Genomic DNA, 18,789 nt, shown 5'->3' on the forward strand with positions numbered 1-18,789 from the left:
CGTGAAGGGATTTGGGGTAGCTCTGGGGGCCCAGCAGAGGTATTGCTAGAAACCACGAGGTCGTGGAGCACCAGTGCACCCCTGGCATCACGCAGGCAGCAGGAGAGGTAGACTCAAGCCCAGCTGGGGGCGGCTCCCCACCTGATGTCTCTGGCTTTTTTTTTTTTTTTTTTAACTAGCAAACTACGGAGCCAAACTTCCCTGAGATTCTCCTAATCGCCATCAACAAGTATGGGGTCAGCCTCATTGATCCCAGAACCAAGGTGAGCAGCGACAGGGAAGAGGAGGCGGGTGGGCTTCTCTGTTTGCACTTCTACCAAAGGCCCCCAGACTCAAACCCCGAGAGACCCTATCAGCCACCACCATCCTCGCTTCATCCACCCACCTGGCCACACATCTTGAGAAGCACCATGTTTGCTGCGTCTACTTCCTTACCTCTCATCTCTCCATCAAAACTGCTGAGTTACTAACAAAGCCCTCGCTACGAAATCCCATCACTCTAGTGCTTGGCCTTTCAGCGTCACTGGATACTTCCTCCCAGAATGCTCTCTGTCCACACTGGTCAGGGTGGGAGGCTCTACTGGGGTAACTGCTGCTCAGGTCTGTGGGCCTGAGCAGTTCCTACCGAGGGGGCCAGGAGACAAGTCCTACCACTGACACAGGAGGGTACAACGGGGGCTGTTGGCGAAGGGGGCAACAACCACCATCTTCCCCGTGGCTCCATGTGCCCACGTTCCTGGTTTTCCTCATGTCCCCCTTGGTCTCCCTCTCAGGCACTTCTCTACACAGCCCACACATTGTGTTCCCCCAGCCTGTGTCTTCTTTTCTCCCCCCTCCAACTCCGCTGGACCATCTCATCTGTGACCACAGTTTCAGTTCCTTCAGGCTCTCAGATTTCCAGTTCCGGGCCCCATACACCTGACGGCCTCTTGTCCCACCAGCCGGCCCCACCCAAGGCCTGGAGGGGGAAGGCATCTGCTTCCCACAGCAGCTCCACAGCACAGCTGGACTCTTCCCTTTGCCCCTTTTCTCGTCTGAGAGTCTGGGGTCCTTCGCATGGGTGGTGTCTGGGCTGGAGCTGAGGAGAGTGAGGCCGGACGGTCCAGGCCGTGCAGCTTCAGACACTCTCTGCTCCCCTAGGACATCCTGACCACTCACCCCTTCACCAAGATCTCCAACTGGAGCAGCGGCAACACCTACTTCCACATCACCATCGGGAACCTGGTGCGCGGGAGCAAACTTCTCTGTGAGACGTCACTGGTGAGAGCTCTTCCTTCCAGGCCTGGCGGGCTCCCCTGCCTCACCTGCAGCTTCAATTGAGGGACCCACAAATTAGCACCTTAATGTGAGGTCGCAACAGCTTAGAGCCCTAGATGTCTGGCTGGATGAATCCAACCCTTCAGCTGTGTGGCTGGGGAGACTTAAGTAAGTCCAGAGCAGGGGGCAGGATCTGCCTTTGTCTGGGCTTCTGTCCACTGCAGTTTGCTGGGAGCAGTGTCCTGGGTCTGAGTGGGCGGCCGTGTCCTACATCTGTTTATCTTCTTGCTGCTGTTTCCAGGGCTACAAGATGGATGACCTCCTGACTTCCTATATTAGCCAGATGCTCACGGCCATGAGCAAACAGCGGAGCTCCAGAAGCGGCAAGTGAACAGTGGGGAGGTGGCGCTGGCTCTGTACCTGCCTCTAGGCAGCAGCCGGCTCAGGACCATCAGCTACCTCTGCAGCCAGGGGAAGACCTTTGCCCTCGAGGCAGGGAGGCTGGGCCGGCTGGCCACCACTGACCGTACCATCGTGGCCTCTGAGCCTTCTTCCGGTGCAGCGGCCTCGCCGGGATGCAGAACTCCCCTCCACCCCTGAAGCCCCCGGTTGGTTCTAGTCCTGGCTTGCTGTGGCCTTCCCAGTTGTAAAACCCTGTGCTCCTTGGATGCCGTTCTTAGCTCAGACTAGCCCTACTATGTGACCTCTTTTGACTTTCTGTGCACCACCAGGAAAGGTAACCAAGAGGACTACCTAGTTCTTCATGCTGGGAACAACCAACCAAGATTGTTCTGAAGCCTAAGGGACTGGCTTCATTCCCCTAAGTCCAGGAGCCTCAGCTGGGGTGAGGGAGACAGACCACTTTTATATATTACAGTGTGAGTGAGTGAGTGCTGAGCCCCTGCTCGAGGCTCCCCTGATCACCTCAGGCATAAAGCATGTGTTCCATCTTCTGGCCCTGTAGTGTCTTTGCTGGGGGAGGGGCAGGGTGTGGGGCCAGGACAGGGCCCTTTGGGGGAGTGGCCTATAGAACTGTCTCCTTGTTCTGGGTCTGGGGGTTGGTTGGGGGTGCTTAAAGGACTGGCTGAGCCTGGGGCAGGCTGAGGGGATGCTGCCCTGGGAGGTGGTGACCTCAGTGTGGATGAGCTGGAGATCCAGAGGGGGGAACCAGCTTCTGGGCCTTACCTAGGGCCAGTGGATCAAGAGTGGCCCTTGCGTCCTGCCAGAAACAGCTCCTTGGCTCATCAAGAAACCTCCAAGAACCTCAGGAACCACGCTGCCTTGGGATGAATGCTTACGTCCAGTAGGTGCCTGTAAATTATTACTTTGTGACCAGGATGGAACATACAAGTTTGGACAGGACCTGGGCAGGTCCGGGGGATTCAGACAGGGAAGGTGTGATCTGGGGGTGGGCATCCTTCTGGGCTGTGGCTGGGATGAGCGCCTAGAGAAATGACAGGGGAGAGGTTGGCATGTTTGTGATCTGTCCTCAAGGCCCCCCGTGGTACTTCAGCACAGCCAGCCCAGCTCCACTTGCCCTCACACACTCAAGGGTCTGGGGTCACCTGCATGTAGGTGACAAACCACTCCACAGGGAGTGCTATTCCTGCTCTCTCCAGATGCCTGTGTGGGAGGTGGAGGGGCTGGCTGGTGAAATGGAGGCCCCAAACCAGACAGCCCTGCTTTCTGGGAGGACAGTGCAGCCACCTGAGGCAGCCCTGCCCCACCAATGTTCACGTGACTCCACAGTCAGCCCGGGATAAATCTGAGCCCCAAGGAAGGTGCTGTGGTGTCTGCCCCTACACATCATCAAATACATGGGAATATGAGCCCTGGAGGAGTGTGAATACCTGATGGGCACATAATGGAACACAACTTGCTGCTTCTAACGCTGGGCTCCCAGACAGGTATTCTCAGCTCTAGTTTCCCTTCAAGACCAAATGCCTTTGGGTGGACATGGGATTATGCCCATCACCCCACTGGGGAATCAACCAATGACAAGCTATTAGGACACACCCACTGCACACTGTACAACAGGATGTGCGTGTGGGATGAGATCTTTACCCCCAACGCGTGCCCATGCCCCCTCTCCATCTCTGACGCACTTTGGCAATCAGCCCCTAGTCTTTGTCAGCCTGAGTGACCACAGAGGGTATAAAGATTGCATCACTTACCTTCGGAGTTCCTGAGAGGTTGCCTTTTTTTTTTAAACATCTTTATTGGAGTATAATTGCTTTACAATGGTGTGTTACTTTCTGCTTTAAAACAAAGTAAATCAGTTATGCATATACATATGTTCCCAAATCTCTTCCCTCTTGCTTCTCCCTCCTTCCCACCCTCCGTATCCCACCCCTCTAGGTGGTCACAAACCACAGAGATGATCTCCCTGTGCTATGCGGCTGCTTCCCACGTGCTATCTATTTTACGTCTGGTAGTGTATATATGTCCATGCTGCTCTCTTTGTCACAGCTTACCCCTCCCCCTCCCCATATCCTCAAGTCCATTCTCTAGTAGGTCTGTGTCTTTATTCCCGTCTTACCCTTAGGTTCTTCATGACCTTTTTTTTTCCCCCCTGACATTCCATATATATGGGTTAGCATACAGTATTTGTTTTTCTCTTTCTGACTTACTTCACTCTGTATGACAGACTCTAGGTCCATCCACCTCACTACAAAAGACCCCAAATAGCCAAAGCAATCTTGAGAACGAAAAATGGAGCTGGAGAAATCAGACTCCCTGACTTCAGACTATACTACAAAACTACAGTAATCAAGACAGTATGGTACTGGCACAAAAACAGAAATATAGATCAATGGAACAGGATAGAAAGCCCAGAGATAAACCCACGCACATATGGTCACCTTATCTTTGACAAAGGAGGCAAAAATATACAGTGGAGAAAAGACAGCCTCTTCAATAAGTGGTGCTGGGAAAACTGGACAGCTACATGTAAAAGTATGGGATTAGAACACTCCCTAACACCATACACAAAAATAAACTCAAAATGGATTAAAGACCTAAATGTAAGTACAGAAACTATCAAACTCTTAGAGGAAAACATAGGCAAAACACTCTATCACATAAATCACAGCAAGATCCTTTTTGACCCACCTCCTAGACAAATGGAAATAAAAATGAACAAATGGGACCTAATAAAACTTCAAAGCTTTTGCACAGCAAAGGAAACGATAAACAAGATGAAAAGACAACTCTCAGAATGGGAGAAAAAATTTGCAAATGAAGCAACTGACAAAGGATTAATCTCCAAAATTTACAAGCAGCTCAATATCAAAAAAACAAACAACCCAATCCAAAAATGGGCAAAAGACCTAAACAGACGTTTCACCAAAGAAGATATACAGATTGCCAAGAAACACATGAAAGAATGTTCGACATCATTAATCATTAAAGAAATGCAAATCAAAACTACAGTGAGATATCATCTCACACTGGTCAGAAGGCCATCATCAAAAAATCTACAAACAATAAACGCTGGAGAGGGTGTGGAAAAAAGGGAACCCTCTTGCACTGTTGGTGGGAATGTAAATTGATCAGCCACTATGGAGGACAGTATGGAGGCTCCTTCAAAAACTCAAAATAGAACTACCATATGACCCAGTAATCCCAGTACTGGGCATATACCCTGAGAAAACCATAATTCAAAAAGAGTCATGTACCAACATGTTCATTTCAGCTCTATTTACAATAGCCAGGACATGGAAGCAACCGAAGTGTCCATCAAAAGATGAATGGATAAAGAAGATGTGGCACATAGATACAATGGAATATTACTCAGTCATAAAAGGAAACGAAATTGAGTTATTTGTAGTGAGGTGGATGGACCTAGAGTCTGTCATACAGAGTGAAGTAAGTCACAAAGAGAAAGACAAATACCGTATGCTAACACATATATATGGAATGTAAGAAAAAAAATGTAATGAAGAACCTAGGGGTAAGAAAGGAATAAAGACACAGACCTACTAGAGAATGGACTTGAGGATATGGGGAGGGGGAAGGGTAAGCTGTGACAAAGGGAGAGAGTGGCATGGACATATATACACTACCAAATGTAAAATAGATAGCTAGTGGGAAGCAGCCGCATAGCACAGGGAGATCAGCTCGGTGGTCTGTGACCACCTAGAGGGGTGGGATAGGGAGGGTGGGAGGGAGGGAGACCCAAGAGGGAAGAGATATGGGAACATATGTATAACTGATTCACTTTGTTATAAAGCAGAAACTAACACACCATTGTAGAGCAATTATACTCCAATTAAGATGTTAAAAAAAAATCTTCCAACAAACAAAAGCCCTGGACTAGATGCCTTCACCGGCAAATTCTATCAAACATTTAGAGAAGAGCTAACACCTATCCTTCTCAAACTCTTCCAAAATATAGCAGAGGGAGGATCACTCCCCAACTCATTCTATGAGGCCACCATCACCCTGATACCAAAACCAGACAAAGATGTCACAAAGAAAGAAAAGTACAGGCCAATATCACTGATGAACATAGATGCCAAAATCCTCAACAAAATACTAGCAAACAGAATCCAACAGCATATTAAAAGGATCAAACACTATGATCAAGTGGGGTTTATCCCAGGAATGCAAGGATTCTTCAATATATGCAAATCAATCAATGTGATACACCATATTAACAAATTGAAGGAGAAAAACCATATGATCATCTCAATAGATGCAGACAAAGCTTCTGACAAAATTCAACACCGATTTATGGTAAAAACCCTCCAGAAAGTAGGCATACAGGGAACTTTCCTCAATATAATACAGGCCATATATGACAAACCCACAGCCAACATCATCCTCAATGGTGAAAAACTGAAACTATTTCCACTAAGATCAGGAACAAGACAAGGTTGCCCACTCTCACCACTATTATTCAACATAGTTTTGGAAGTTTTAACCACAGCAATCAGAGAAGAAAAAGAAATAAAAGGAATCCAAATCGGAAAAGAAGAAGTAAAGCTGTCACTGTCTGCAGATGACATGATACTATACATAGAGAATCCTAAAGATGCTACCAGAAAACTACTAGAGCTAATCAATGCATTTGGTAAAGTAGCAGGATACAAAATTAATGCACAGAAATCTCTAGCACTCCTATACACTAATGATGAAAAATCTGAAAGTGAAATTAAGGAAAGACTCCCTTTTACCATTGCAACAAAAAGAATAAAATATCTAGGAATAAAGCTACCTAAGGAGACAAAAGACCTGTATGCAGAAAATTACAAGATACTGATGAAAGATATTAAAGATTATACAAATAATTGGAGAGATATACCATGTTCTTGGATTGGGAGAATGAACAGTGTGAAAATGACTCCACTACCCAAAGCAATCTACAGATTCAATGCAATCCCTGTCAAACTACCACTGGCATTCTTCACAAAACTAGAAGAAAAAATTTCACAATTTGTATGGAAACACAAAAGACACCGAATAGCTAAAGCACTCTTGAGAAAGAAGAACGAAGCTGGAGGAATCAGGTTCCCTGACTTCAGACTATACTACAAAGCTACAGTAATCAAGACAGTATGGTACTGGCACAAAAACAGAAATATAGATCAACTGGACAGGATAGAAAGCCCAGAGATAAACCCACGCACATATGGTCACCTTATCTTTGATAAAGGAGGCAAGAATATACAGTGGAGAAAAGACAGCCTCTTCAATAGGTGGTGCTGGGAAAACTGGACAGGCACATGCAAAAGAATGAAATTAGAGTACTCCCTAACACCATACACAAAAATAAACTCAAAATGGATTAAAAACCTAAATGAAACGCCAGACACTATCAAACTCTTAGAGGAAAACATAGGCAAAACACTCCATGACATAAATCACAGCAAGATCCTTTTTGACCCACCTCCTAGAGAAATGGAAATAAAAACAAAAATAAACAAATGGGACCTAATGAAACTTCAAAGCTTTTGCACAGCAAAGGAAACCATAAACAAGATGAAAAGACAACTCTCAGAATGGGAGAAAAAATTTGCAAATGAAGCAACTGACAAAGGATTAATCTCCAAAATTTACAAGCAGCTCATGCAGCTCAATATCAAAAAAACAAACAACCCAATCCAAAAATGGGCAAAAGACCTAAACAGACATTTCACCAAAGAAGATATACAGATTGCCAAGAAACACATGAAAGAATGTTCGACATCATTAATCATTAAAGAAATGCAAATCAAAACTACAGTGAGATATCATCTCACACTGGTCAGAAGGCCATCATCAAAAAATCTACAAACAATAAACGCTGGAGAGGATGTGGAGAAAAGGGAACACTCTTGCACTGTTGGTGGGAATGTAAATTGATTCAGCCACTATGGAGAACAGTATGGCGGTTCCTTCAAAAACTCAAAATAGAACTACCATATGACCCAGTAATCCCAGTACTGGGCATATACCCTGAGAAAACCATAATTCAAAGAGTCATGTACCAACATGTTCATTTCAGCTCTATTTACAATAGCCAGGACATGGAAGCAACCAAAGTGTCCATCAACAGATGAATGGATAAAGAAGATGTGGCACATAGATACAATGGAATATTACTCAGCCATAAAAAGAAACGAAATTGAGTTATTTGTAGTGAGGTGGATGGACCTAGAGTCTGTCATACAGAGTGAAGTAAGTCAGAAAGAGAAAAACAAATACCGTATGCTAACACATATATATGGAATCTAATAAAAAAAATGTCATGAAGAACCTAGGGGCAAGATGGGAATAAAGATGCAGACCTACTAGAGAATGGACTTGAGGATATGGGGAGGGGGAAGGGTAAGCTGTGACAAAGTAAGAGAGTGGCATGGACATATATACACTACCAAACATTAAATAGATAGCTAGTAGGAAGCAGCTGCATAGCACAGGGAGATCAGCTTGGTGGTCTGTGACCACCTAGAGGGGTGGGATAGGGAGGGTGGGAGGGAGGGACACGCGAGGGGTAAGGGATATGGGAACATATGTGTGTGTGTGACTGATTCACTTTGTTATGAAGCAGAAACTAGCACACCATTGTAAAGCAATTATACTCCAATTAAGATGTAAAAAAAACAAAAAAAAAGTAGCCAGTCCCAATTAGTACATATTGTGTGATCTGATTTATATTAAATGCTTGAAATAAAAATCTCCAGAGACAGTAAATAGGTTAATGGCTACATAGGGCTGGGAGGGTCAGGAAGCCAGTTGGGTGGGGAGTGACTGATAGTGGGTATAGAGTTTCTTTTTAGGATAATGAAAGTGTTCAAAATTGATTATGATGATGGTTGTACAACTCGATATACAAAACTCATTAAATTACATACTTTAAATGAGTGAATTATATAGTGTGTGAATTATATCTCAATAAAGTTATTTTTTAAAAGGAGGGTGATCTGTACGCGAACTTAAGGATAACAGTAATGCCACTCATTTGGGTAACACTTAATTTTTTCCAAGTGCTTTTTGATCCATGTGGCACCCCTAAGATACATGCAGTATGAATGTTCTAATTTACAATTTAAAGATAAATAATTTGAGGCGTATTGATTTCCCCAAGCATACATTTGCATGTATTCTCTACCAGTGAAAGTCAATTTCTGCGGTGAGTGAAAAACATCTTAGATATTCCAATTGTTGTGGCTTTCCAAATGGCCACTGTACATAAACAGGTATATAGTAGAACTATGATATCAAATTTTATGTGATTAGGAAGCAATGTCTTAAATGGCTCCTGGGGCAGGTGGGGGCGAGTGGAGACAATGAAAAAACAGTTGAGAAACACTGCCTTAGTGGTACAGCAAAGAAAATAAGTCAGATCTCCTAAGCATCCCAGGCCTGTGTTACTTCCATTAACGTGTGTGTGTGTGTGTGTGTGTGCATGCACGTGCGTGTTCTAGATCTCAGGGGTTTTAATGCAAAGGTGATCATATTTTCTAGGACAGTAACAATTTCACGTGATTTTATTTTTCCTAATATTGATTAAACATACAACTACAGGGGCTTCCCTGGTGGCGCAGGCTCAGTGGCCGTGGCTCACGGGCCCAGCCGCTCTGCGGCATGTGGGATCTTCCCGGACCAGGGAGCCAACCCGTGTCCCCTGCATTGGCAGGCGGATTCTTAACCACTGCGCCAGCAGGGAAGTCCAAAGACCCTAAATTTTTAATAGCAATGAGGAGAAAGGGATACCGATTTAAGCTTTGTTTTCCATTTCTTTTGCCTGGAAGTACTTTACCCTAGATTTCTGCCTGGCTTGCTTCTGCATACCATTAATATCTTTAGTCAAATGTACGGCAAAACCTTCCCTGACTACTCTGTCTGAAATAGTACCCCCTCTGTCATTACCTTCTTTCTTTTCCTTATACCCTTCATAGCACATGAAGAAAGTAAAATTAAAATATGATATCAATATATATCCATGTAAAAGAGATAATGGAAAATATTACAAAGTGTTTACAGCAATTAGCATAAACAGGTTGAAATTATGAGTGAAATATACATGGTACTTCCCAATTTGTCTACAATGTTAACATAATTTTGTTTTCAAAATAAAGGTATCATTAAAGAAAATATTATGTTAACAGAAATTTCAAAACAGGTGTAATAAGAGAATGAAGGGGGAGTTCAGTTAATTTCTCCCACCTCTACAGTGCCCAGGCTGAGATCGCATCAGGCAGAACTCTGAGATACATAGATATGGAGGCCACGTCCTGCTCAAGGCTGGTTGGCCTCTGGCCTTACCTCATGGCGCACAGCTCCAATCTGGCCTTCATCCATGTGGGTTCCCAAGTATTCCATGTCAAAGAACCTCCAGCCAAGTATTCCATTACGACTCATAGCCCATCTCCCACAAGGTAACTGTAGGAGTAAAGATAACGGGTGAGAAGGAATAGAGTACCCTGGGCCATAGCAGTGGTTTTCAAAGGACAAGAATACACACAGAGTGACTCTGCATTTCCCTCAGCTCTGGAAGAATCTAGGGCTCTTTTTTCTAAGCAAAAGCAAAATCTGGGGGACAGGATTACTAACTTGACACCTCTTAAGTATTCACCAGGAGAAAACAAAGTAGACTCTTCTGTGAAGCCCCAAAGGGCAGAACTAAAATCGAGAGGTTGAAGATATAATAAAATTTTATTTCATCACAACACAAAGTAGTAATGCCTAAAATTAGGCATGACTCCCAAACCTCTAAAAGCATGAAAGCAGAGAGCACCCAAACATTTGACAAAGTTGGGATTTGGAGTCCATGCTACCAATATTAGGGAAAATCACTAGACCTCCTTGAGTTCTATTAGATTTGAGATCCATGAGACCCGCACTGGGTCTTGTTCAAAACTCCATACCCAGAGAGTCCAGCACAATGGATGTCAGTATTTGCTGAATAAATCAAATAAAAGATAACTGTAAATACTAAGTGAAATAAGCATCATAAAAGCCACTGAAAAGCTGTACAGTTTTATACACACGTCATCATGCTGACAATGATCTCCATTTTGAATGTCTCTGATTCTAGGAATGGAATGAATTCAGTAAGGGCTGCAGAACCAAAGCCTCTTCTGGAAGCCAAGGGCTGCCGATTAAGTACTGTCGGAGAGATTATGGGGCTGACACGAGTTAGAACTGATAGCTTCACTCAGAGATTGGATCACTCAGCCCTACTATGTGATAAATAAAAAGGTCACTTGGCCTGTCTGGTCAGTTTCCTCAGCAGTAGAATAAGACAAATAACAACAAAGATAGTCCAGAGCTCTACAGACTCTTGTGCTCGCTTTAGACAGAGAAGCTAGACTGGACTGACTTAAGCTGTGTGGTATGTCACCTTATCTTCATCCAGATACTGGGACTATTGCTGGGCAGACAGGGAGACTACTGGAAAAAACACATGGTCTCAACCAAAGGGTAAGCTTTGAGCCCTATTCTCTTGACTATGGTTCAATCCAGTCCTCTTTCCATAATGTTCTTCATTCTTTATACTTGAAAGTCATGTAGTTTTTTAATGTCCATGAAGAATAAATATGACAGATTGCTTTTCTCTTCAACAATCACTTCTGAGAGAGAAGACTATGGGAACGTGGACCAAAAGAGAATCAGGACTGGGTAAAAAGCCTTCCACTTGCCAGGAGCCTATTTCCTCACTGACAAAGAATACACATTTATGGCCTGTCACCCAGCACATGGAGAAGACAGCGTCAGCTTGGACTGACTGGGGGAAAATATGAGGGTCCAAAAGACTATCTCTAGACACTGACAAAGCTGATTCTCTTTCCTGGGTCCGACATGTCCCTGTCAAAACTAATACAATGCAAGACCAGATTCAGGTTGTCTCAAACACTTTGTGACTACACACTGTGCCAAGGTAACTTCTAAAATCACACCTCAGGGAATTCCCTGGTTGTCCAGTGGTAGGGACTCTGCACTCTCACTACTGAGAGCCCGGATTTGATCCCTGGTCGAGGAACTAACATCCCACAAGCCGAGCAGCATTGCAAAAAAAAAGAGAACAAGAAAGCAGATAGCCTTTTCATTGTATGGTTAAAATCACATCTCAAGGTAAAACCTCAGAGCATCACATATTTTGAGAAGAAGTAATATGAATGGAGCTCTCTTCTGGGAACTCACAAAAGCCATAGACTCTCAAATGCAGTACCTTCACTGAGTGCTCAAATTAAGAGCACCCACTTTGTCCTCCCGCAGGAGCCCCCCGGTATTCTTTTCTATGCCAGACTAGGAGCTATCTGATGGCAGGGACTGAGCCTTATACTTCTGATTCCACAGTAAAAGCCTCTGGAGACACCAGAAAAGGCACGATCAATAAACAATTTATAAATCTTCTAATCCCTTCCTAGAACACAAATTCCTTCAACAACATTGTCATGTATTTACTGTTTAGATAACTCCAATGATGATGGGAAACTCCCTGTTTTATGAGACAGGCCATAACTCTATTGGACAGCATTCATTTTTGCTTATCCTGAGACAAAATCTGGTACCTTATAACTTTTAGTACTTTGTCCACACACTATTCTCTGTATGAGTTCATAAAAGAGATGAGAAGATGGAAAATAACTTTCAGAGGCTTTTTCAGAGCCAGTCATGACCCACATTGTGGAGAGACAATCATCCCCCAAAAGGATAAGGCTCTGTTTTCTACAGTTGTCAACAGCATGTGTTGGAAAGATCGAAGTCCTCTTAAAACAAAACAGAAACTTACCAATGTTTTAGATGCAGAACAAGAATCTGGCGGAATCTAGCAGAAATGAAATCTAGCAGGCAATGCAATATAAACAGTAAAGGAATTAGAGTCCAAGACTTGGGCCAATATCACCTGCACCTGTGACATCTCTGAGCTGGGCAAGAAGCTCACTTTCTTTTTTACATTTGAAAAATGGAAAGGGAATGGATGTTGATGTAGGAATATTCAAATCCAAAACCCTCTTTTGCTACTTACTCTGGCTTCCTGATCTTGGACAAGTTATTAACTTCTATGAACTTCAGTTTCTTCATCTGTAAAATATAGATAATAAACCCTGCCTCACAATGAGATACTACTGTTCAGGAAAGTGTTTAGTACAAAGTAAAGCATGACACAAATGTTAGCTACAGCCCTTATTATTATGCTGAAGAACAGAAGTCTGATGGACTGGAACAATGGAGTGGAATATTCAAAATGGGGTTTAATGAAGATAATTTAAAAGTTCTATGTTACCAGCTTAAGGCAATCTCATGTTTAAGAAAAGGGTCAGAGATTTAAATTGGCTACAACTGTACCAGGGGTCAACAATGAAAAAGACCACCTAAAAAAAAAAAAAAACCACAGAACAATGAATGAAATCATTAGGTTGTGTTGAGTTTCTAACAAAAGCTGAGTCCCAGCCACTCCATAATGGTCAAATCTCAAAGGAAACTACTGAGTGTCACATTTTAAGAGAATGCAGACAAACTAGAAGTTATTCAGCAGGGTAAGCAGGATAAGGAAAGATTTGAGATGCAGAATGATTTAAAGACCTATATGTTTGACTCAGGCAGATGGGCTGAAGGCGTTCCCTAGGGCAGAACAAACAGTACCAGGACCAGCTGTGAGAAGGTACACGGTGGTAGGGTTCAGCCTAACCCCAGAATACTGTGCAGCAATCAGAGGTGTCCAGCAACATGCAGGGTCAGAGGCAGAGAGCCAAGCATCATAGACTAATCTTAAATGGAGGCAGTTCTGAGCACTGGTGTTGCCTTCTCCTCTAACAGCTCCACCATCCATCTGTCCCAAAGGCCCTATTTCTCTGGCAGGACTCCACTCCATAAGTAGTTCACAATATTTGGGCTCTTGCTTTCCCTTATGACCAGGATCTCATTAATAATCAGGTCTCTCTTCAGCTGCTGCTGAAGGTTCATCTGCTTAATGGCCACCCGAAATCAGAATACATTCAATGTACAGAGTGACTCGGTATGTACTAAGCACCTACTAAGTACCAGACCATAAACACTTAGGAGACAGAGATGAATAAGATATGGTCTTAGCCCTTGAGGAACTCACAGTTTATTATTGGAAACCAGTGGTACTCAATGTGAGGTCCCCAGACCAGCAACATCAACATCATCTGGGAATGAGCTAGAAATGAACATTTTCAGGCCCCACCCAGACCTGAACCAGAAACTCTGTGATTTAATAAGCTCTCCAGGAAATTCTCATGTGCACCAAAGCTTGAGGATTAAACTTTGTACTAAATAAAATACTTATATTAGAAAAATACTTTTAAAAATCACAATATAAAAGAGGCTAACTACAGCAAGAGTCCAAAAGGAATCCAAACTGGAAAAGAAGTTAAACTGTCACTATTTATAGATGACAGGATACTACAAATAGAAAATCCTAAAGATGCTACCAGAAAACTACTAGAGCTCATCAATGAATTTGGTAAAGTTTCAGGATACAAAATTAATACACAGAAATCTTGCATTTCTATAAACTAGCAATGAAAGATCAGAAAGAGAAATTAAAGAAACAGTCCCATTTACCATCACATCAAAAAACGAAAATACCTAGGTATAAACCTACATAAGGGACAGAAGACCTGTACTCCAAAAACTATAAGATGCTGATGAAAGAAACTGAAGACAACACAAACAGATGGAAAGACATACTGTGTTCTTGGATTGGAAGAATCAATATTGTCAAAACGACTATACTACCCAAGGCAATCTACAGATTCAGTAATCCCTATCAAATTACCAATGGCATTTTTCACAGAACTAGAACAAAAAATCTTAACATTTGTATGGAGACACAAAAGACCCCAAATAGCCAAATCAAACTTGAGAAAGAAAAATGGAGCTAGAGGAATCAGTCTTCCTGACTTCAGACTATACTACAAAGCTATAGTAATCAAAACAGTATGGTACTGGCACAAAAACAGAAATATAGATCAATGGAACAGGATAGAAAGCCCAGAAATAAACCCACATACCTATGGTCAATTAATCTACAACAAAGGAGGCAAGACTATACAATGGAGGAAAAACTGTCTCTTCAATAATTGGAGCTGGGGAAAACTGGACAGCTACAGGTAAAAGAACGAAATTAGAACATTCTCTAACACCATACACAAAAATAAACTCAAAATAGATTAAAGACCTAAATGTGAGACCAGACACTATAAAACTCATAGGCAGAACACCCTCTGACATAAATCACAGCAGTATCTTTTTTGATTCGTCTCCCAGAGTAATGGAAAAAAAAACAAACACATGGAACCTCATTAAACTCAAAAGCTTTTGCCCAGCAAAGGGAACCATAAACAAAACAAAAGGACAACCCGCAGAATGGGAGAAAATATTTGCTAATGATGCAACCGACAAGGGATTAGTCTCCAAAATTTACAAACAGCTCATGTGGCTTAATATCATAAAAACAAACAACCCAACCAAAAAATGGGCAGGGGCTTCCCTGGTGGCGCAGTGGTTGAGGGTCCACCTGCCAATGCAGGGGGCACGGGTTTGTGCCCCGGTCTGGGAGGATCCCATGTGCCGCGGAGCGGCTGGGCCCGTGGGCCGTGGCCGCTGAGCCTGCGTGTCCGGAGCCTGTGCTCCGCGACGGGAGAGGCCGCAGCAGTGAGAGGCCCGCGTACAACAACAACAACAAAAAAAAAATGGGCAGAAGACCTAAATAGACATTTCTCCAAAGAAGACATACAGATGGCCAAAAAGCACATGAAAAGATGTTCAACATCATTAATTATTAGAGAAATGCAAATCAAAACTACAGTGAGCTATCACCTCACACCAGTCAGAATAGCTATCATCAAAAAGCCACAAACAATAAATGCTGGAGACGGTTTGGAGAGAAGGCACCCTCCTACACTCTGGGTGGGAATGTAAACTGGTAAAGCCACTGTGGAGAACAGTATTGAGATTCCTTAAAAAAACTCAAAATAGAGCTACCATATGATCCAGCAAGCCCACTCCTGAGCATATATCCAGAGAAAAACATGGTCTGAAAGGATACATGTACCCCAATGTTCATTGCAGCACTATTCACAATAGCCAGGACATGGAGGCAACCTAAATGTCCATCAACAGAGGAATGGATAAAGAAGATGTGGTACATATATACAATGGAATACTACTCAGCCATAAAAAAGAACAAAACAATGCCATTTGCAGCAACATGAATGGGCCTAGAGATTGTCACACTGAGTGAAGCAAGTCAGAGAAAGACAAACATCATATGATATTGCTTATACGTAGAATCTAAAAAAAATGACACAAATGAAATTATTTACAAAACAGCAACAGACTCACAGACTTAGAGAATGACTTATGGGTACAAGTGGGAAAGGTGGAGGGGAGGCATAGTTAGGGAGTTTGGGCTTGACATGTACACACTGCTATGTTAAAAATCGATAACCGGGCTTCCCTGGTGGCGCAGTGGTTGAGAGTCCGCCTGCCAATGCAGGGGACACGGGTTCGTGCCCCGGTCCGGGAAGATCCCACATGCCGCGGAGCGGCTGGGCCCATGCTCCGCAACGACAGTGAGAGGCCTGCGTACCGCAAAAAAAAAAAAAAAAAAAAAAATCGATAACCAACAAGGACCTACTATATAGCACATGGAACTCTGCTCAATATTATGTAACAATCTAAATGGGAAAAGAATTTTAAAAAGAATAAATCCATGTACATGTGTAACTGAACGAAAAAAGCTACCTGACTTGCAAGAGGATTTGTTACCCAGCCCTTATAGTCCTGCACTATAATCACTTTAATTTTGACGAAGAATACCAGAAAAGAATTTGCCAAGACTTATCAAATGACTCTTAATTGTAGATTATTTTTTTCACTTAGAAGCACCTCACACTCAGAAAAGGGAGGGAAAATTGGAAATATTCTTCATTTCAATACTTTCTTCCGAATACAGTATTTTCAATAAAATTTATTTTTATTGAAAAAAAAAGTTCCACATACTGAAGTTTATGATGATTAGTTAGGGTGTGTCTCTCAAGAAGCTTGTGAGCTCATTTGAAAGCTCAGAATCCCTGCTGCCAAGTACAGGGCCTGGAACACAGTGGGTGCTCAGCAAACACTTGTGGAAATGAAGAGGGGAAGAGAGAATTCAGTGGGTTGATAAGTACTTTGTTGTTAAACAACAAAAAGCATCAGCAATAGGCTACTCCATCCCATAGGACTAGACTATAAATTACTTGGTAAATGTTTATTCCCTAAAGATATTTTATCTTTTTCTTGCTTAACAGACAATAACATGAAAAACTAACAGAACTAAATTAGTCTTTCCAGAATCAGCAAAACGTGTAGAGATGAATAATGCAAATTTTTATGGGAAAATCCTAGACTCTATTATTTCTTTAAGTCAAGTAAAGACAATCTTCTTCCAAGAGCCAGTTCATCAGTAAGAATAGAAATGATTTTTTAAAACATTTTGATCACCTCCATTCCCTGCCCCAAGTGAGAAAAAATTGCTTTGGAGTGGAGTCTCTTATCAGGTTAGGCTTCTGGTCTGGCTGCAGCTTGCTATAACAGCTGATGATTAGCTTTTTCTAATGTCTGAAGAGGAACACAGTGATCTAAAGACACATTACATTAAGACTGTAAGCCCTTACAACACATACTAAGATCTGGGTTCTCTGCAGTTCCTCAGGCCATCCTGGAGGATGGGACAGTGCTAGTGAACCTCACAGAGGTCACTGCTGCAGCAGCAAGGGAGAAAAGAGGCAGCCTGTGGATAACAGGGGTGGCAAGACACCAGGAATCCTTTTCAATAGCTACTAACTGTGGGCTAGGCTAATGCCCTTCACCTAATCAGATCCCTCCTATTCAGGCCAGCAGATAGCACTCCTATAACAGAAAAAAAACTGGACTTGAACTCTGGGGGCCTAAGTTCTGGGGCTGGGTCTGTCACTTACTAACCTTGACTAGTCACAAGCTCTCTGAACCTTGGTCCCTTTATCAATACTGAGGATAATAATCCCACCCTGAATCCCCTCCTCACAGGACTGTTCTGAGAACTAAATGAGACAGTGGTCAATGTGTTACTCATACATAAGAAATGTAAATAATACAGTAAGACAACAATGAAAATGCTAATCATTGTCATAACTGCATTTGATGAGTAATTGGCACAGAGCAGCAAGAGTGACAACGTTATCAGCAGGAATGACAGCAAAAACAAACCACCCTCCCACCACTACTGTTTATTGAATGCCTGCTCTGTGCCAGCGCTGTGTTAGGTGCTCTACTGACATTATCTCTGTAAAACCTAACAAGCCTGTCGAGCAAAAATCATTATCTGCGTTTTCAGGGAGGAAAATGAAGACTAAGACTTGCAGAAAGTTGCCCAAGGTCATAATCAATGCTTTCAGGTTCATATGACTTCAAAGCCTCTTCCAGTCCATTCTTTCTATTACACACATTCCCTCTAAAAAATGGGCTTGAAAATTAATTGCTGGATCTGTAACTGGAGGATTTCCAGCACTAATATGCTAATCTTCTTACATATGACAGACAATAGCTCTCCTCTTCTCAGCTGGATAACTCCCAATAGGCACTTGCTCACAAACACAGAGTATCTCGCCAGCTCCACTAAAGATTTACACTCCCTGGGGGAGGAAATGAGGCCTTCCTGGCTACACTGCATCAGCCACCCTAATGCACTCGCTTTCACTCATAGTTCTGTAACCACAAGGCAGGCACATAGTGAAGTCAAGTTTGTTTCCTGTGGCCAGCTGCTCACACATGGAGCCTCCAGGCCTTCCAGGAACCGGCCAGCACCAGCCTGCCTCCCATCAAGGGCTGTGAGGTCCTAGAGGCCAGAAACACGACCAGGGGCTGTGGTGCCTAACCTTAGCTCTGCTGCGGCCTTGCAGCCCAGAAAGCACAAGTTAAAATTTTAGAATCAAAGGATTCTAACCCAGCCCTCGCTAACTGCTATTAGCACAACCCGGCCAAAGTTACTAAACACCCGAGTCTCAAATTCCTCATCAGTAAAAAGGAAATAATATTACCTCCCAGGTAGGGTTC

At 43.1% G+C, this 18,789-nt stretch overlaps 2 protein-coding genes across 13 annotated transcripts in view; one reads left to right on the top strand and one right to left on the bottom strand.

The window, feature by feature from the left end:
- The window catches only part of MYO7A (myosin VIIA), a 99,438-nt gene extending 97,238 nt beyond the window's left edge, over positions 1 to 2,200 (top strand). For all 7 annotated transcript variants that reach the window (XM_079930708.1, XM_079930710.1, XM_079930712.1 and 4 more), the window contains 3 exons: positions 180 to 263; positions 1,141 to 1,260; positions 1,559 to 2,200. In XM_079930708.1, the coding sequence (XP_079786834.1) occupies positions 180 to 263; positions 1,141 to 1,260; positions 1,559 to 1,648 (294 nt within the window). In that variant the 3' untranslated portion in view covers positions 1,649 to 2,200. The remainder of the gene's footprint in view (positions 1 to 179; positions 264 to 1,140; positions 1,261 to 1,558) is intronic.
- PAK1 (p21 (RAC1) activated kinase 1) overlaps positions 1 to 18,789 on the bottom strand; it is a 298,535-nt gene that overhangs the window by 2,341 nt on the left and 277,405 nt on the right. For 2 of the 6 annotated variants that reach the window (XR_013829588.1, XR_013829589.1), the window contains exons 18-19: positions 10,009 to 10,125; positions 2,443 to 2,568 (exon numbers count right to left, since the gene is read on the bottom strand). The gene's annotated coding sequence lies outside the window, so the exon portion shown is untranslated. Of the gene's footprint in view, positions 1 to 480; positions 1,311 to 2,442; positions 2,569 to 9,749; positions 10,126 to 12,760; positions 12,772 to 18,789 lie in introns of those variants that run through there. The other 4 variants (XR_013829590.1, XR_013829591.1, XM_079930716.1 and 1 more) reach the window with 4 other exon arrangements.

The sequence above is a fragment of the Stenella coeruleoalba genome (genome assembly GCF_951394435.1).
Source record: "Stenella coeruleoalba genome assembly, chromosome: 8".
Classification (NCBI taxonomy): Eukaryota; Metazoa; Chordata; class Mammalia; order Artiodactyla; family Delphinidae; genus Stenella; species Stenella coeruleoalba.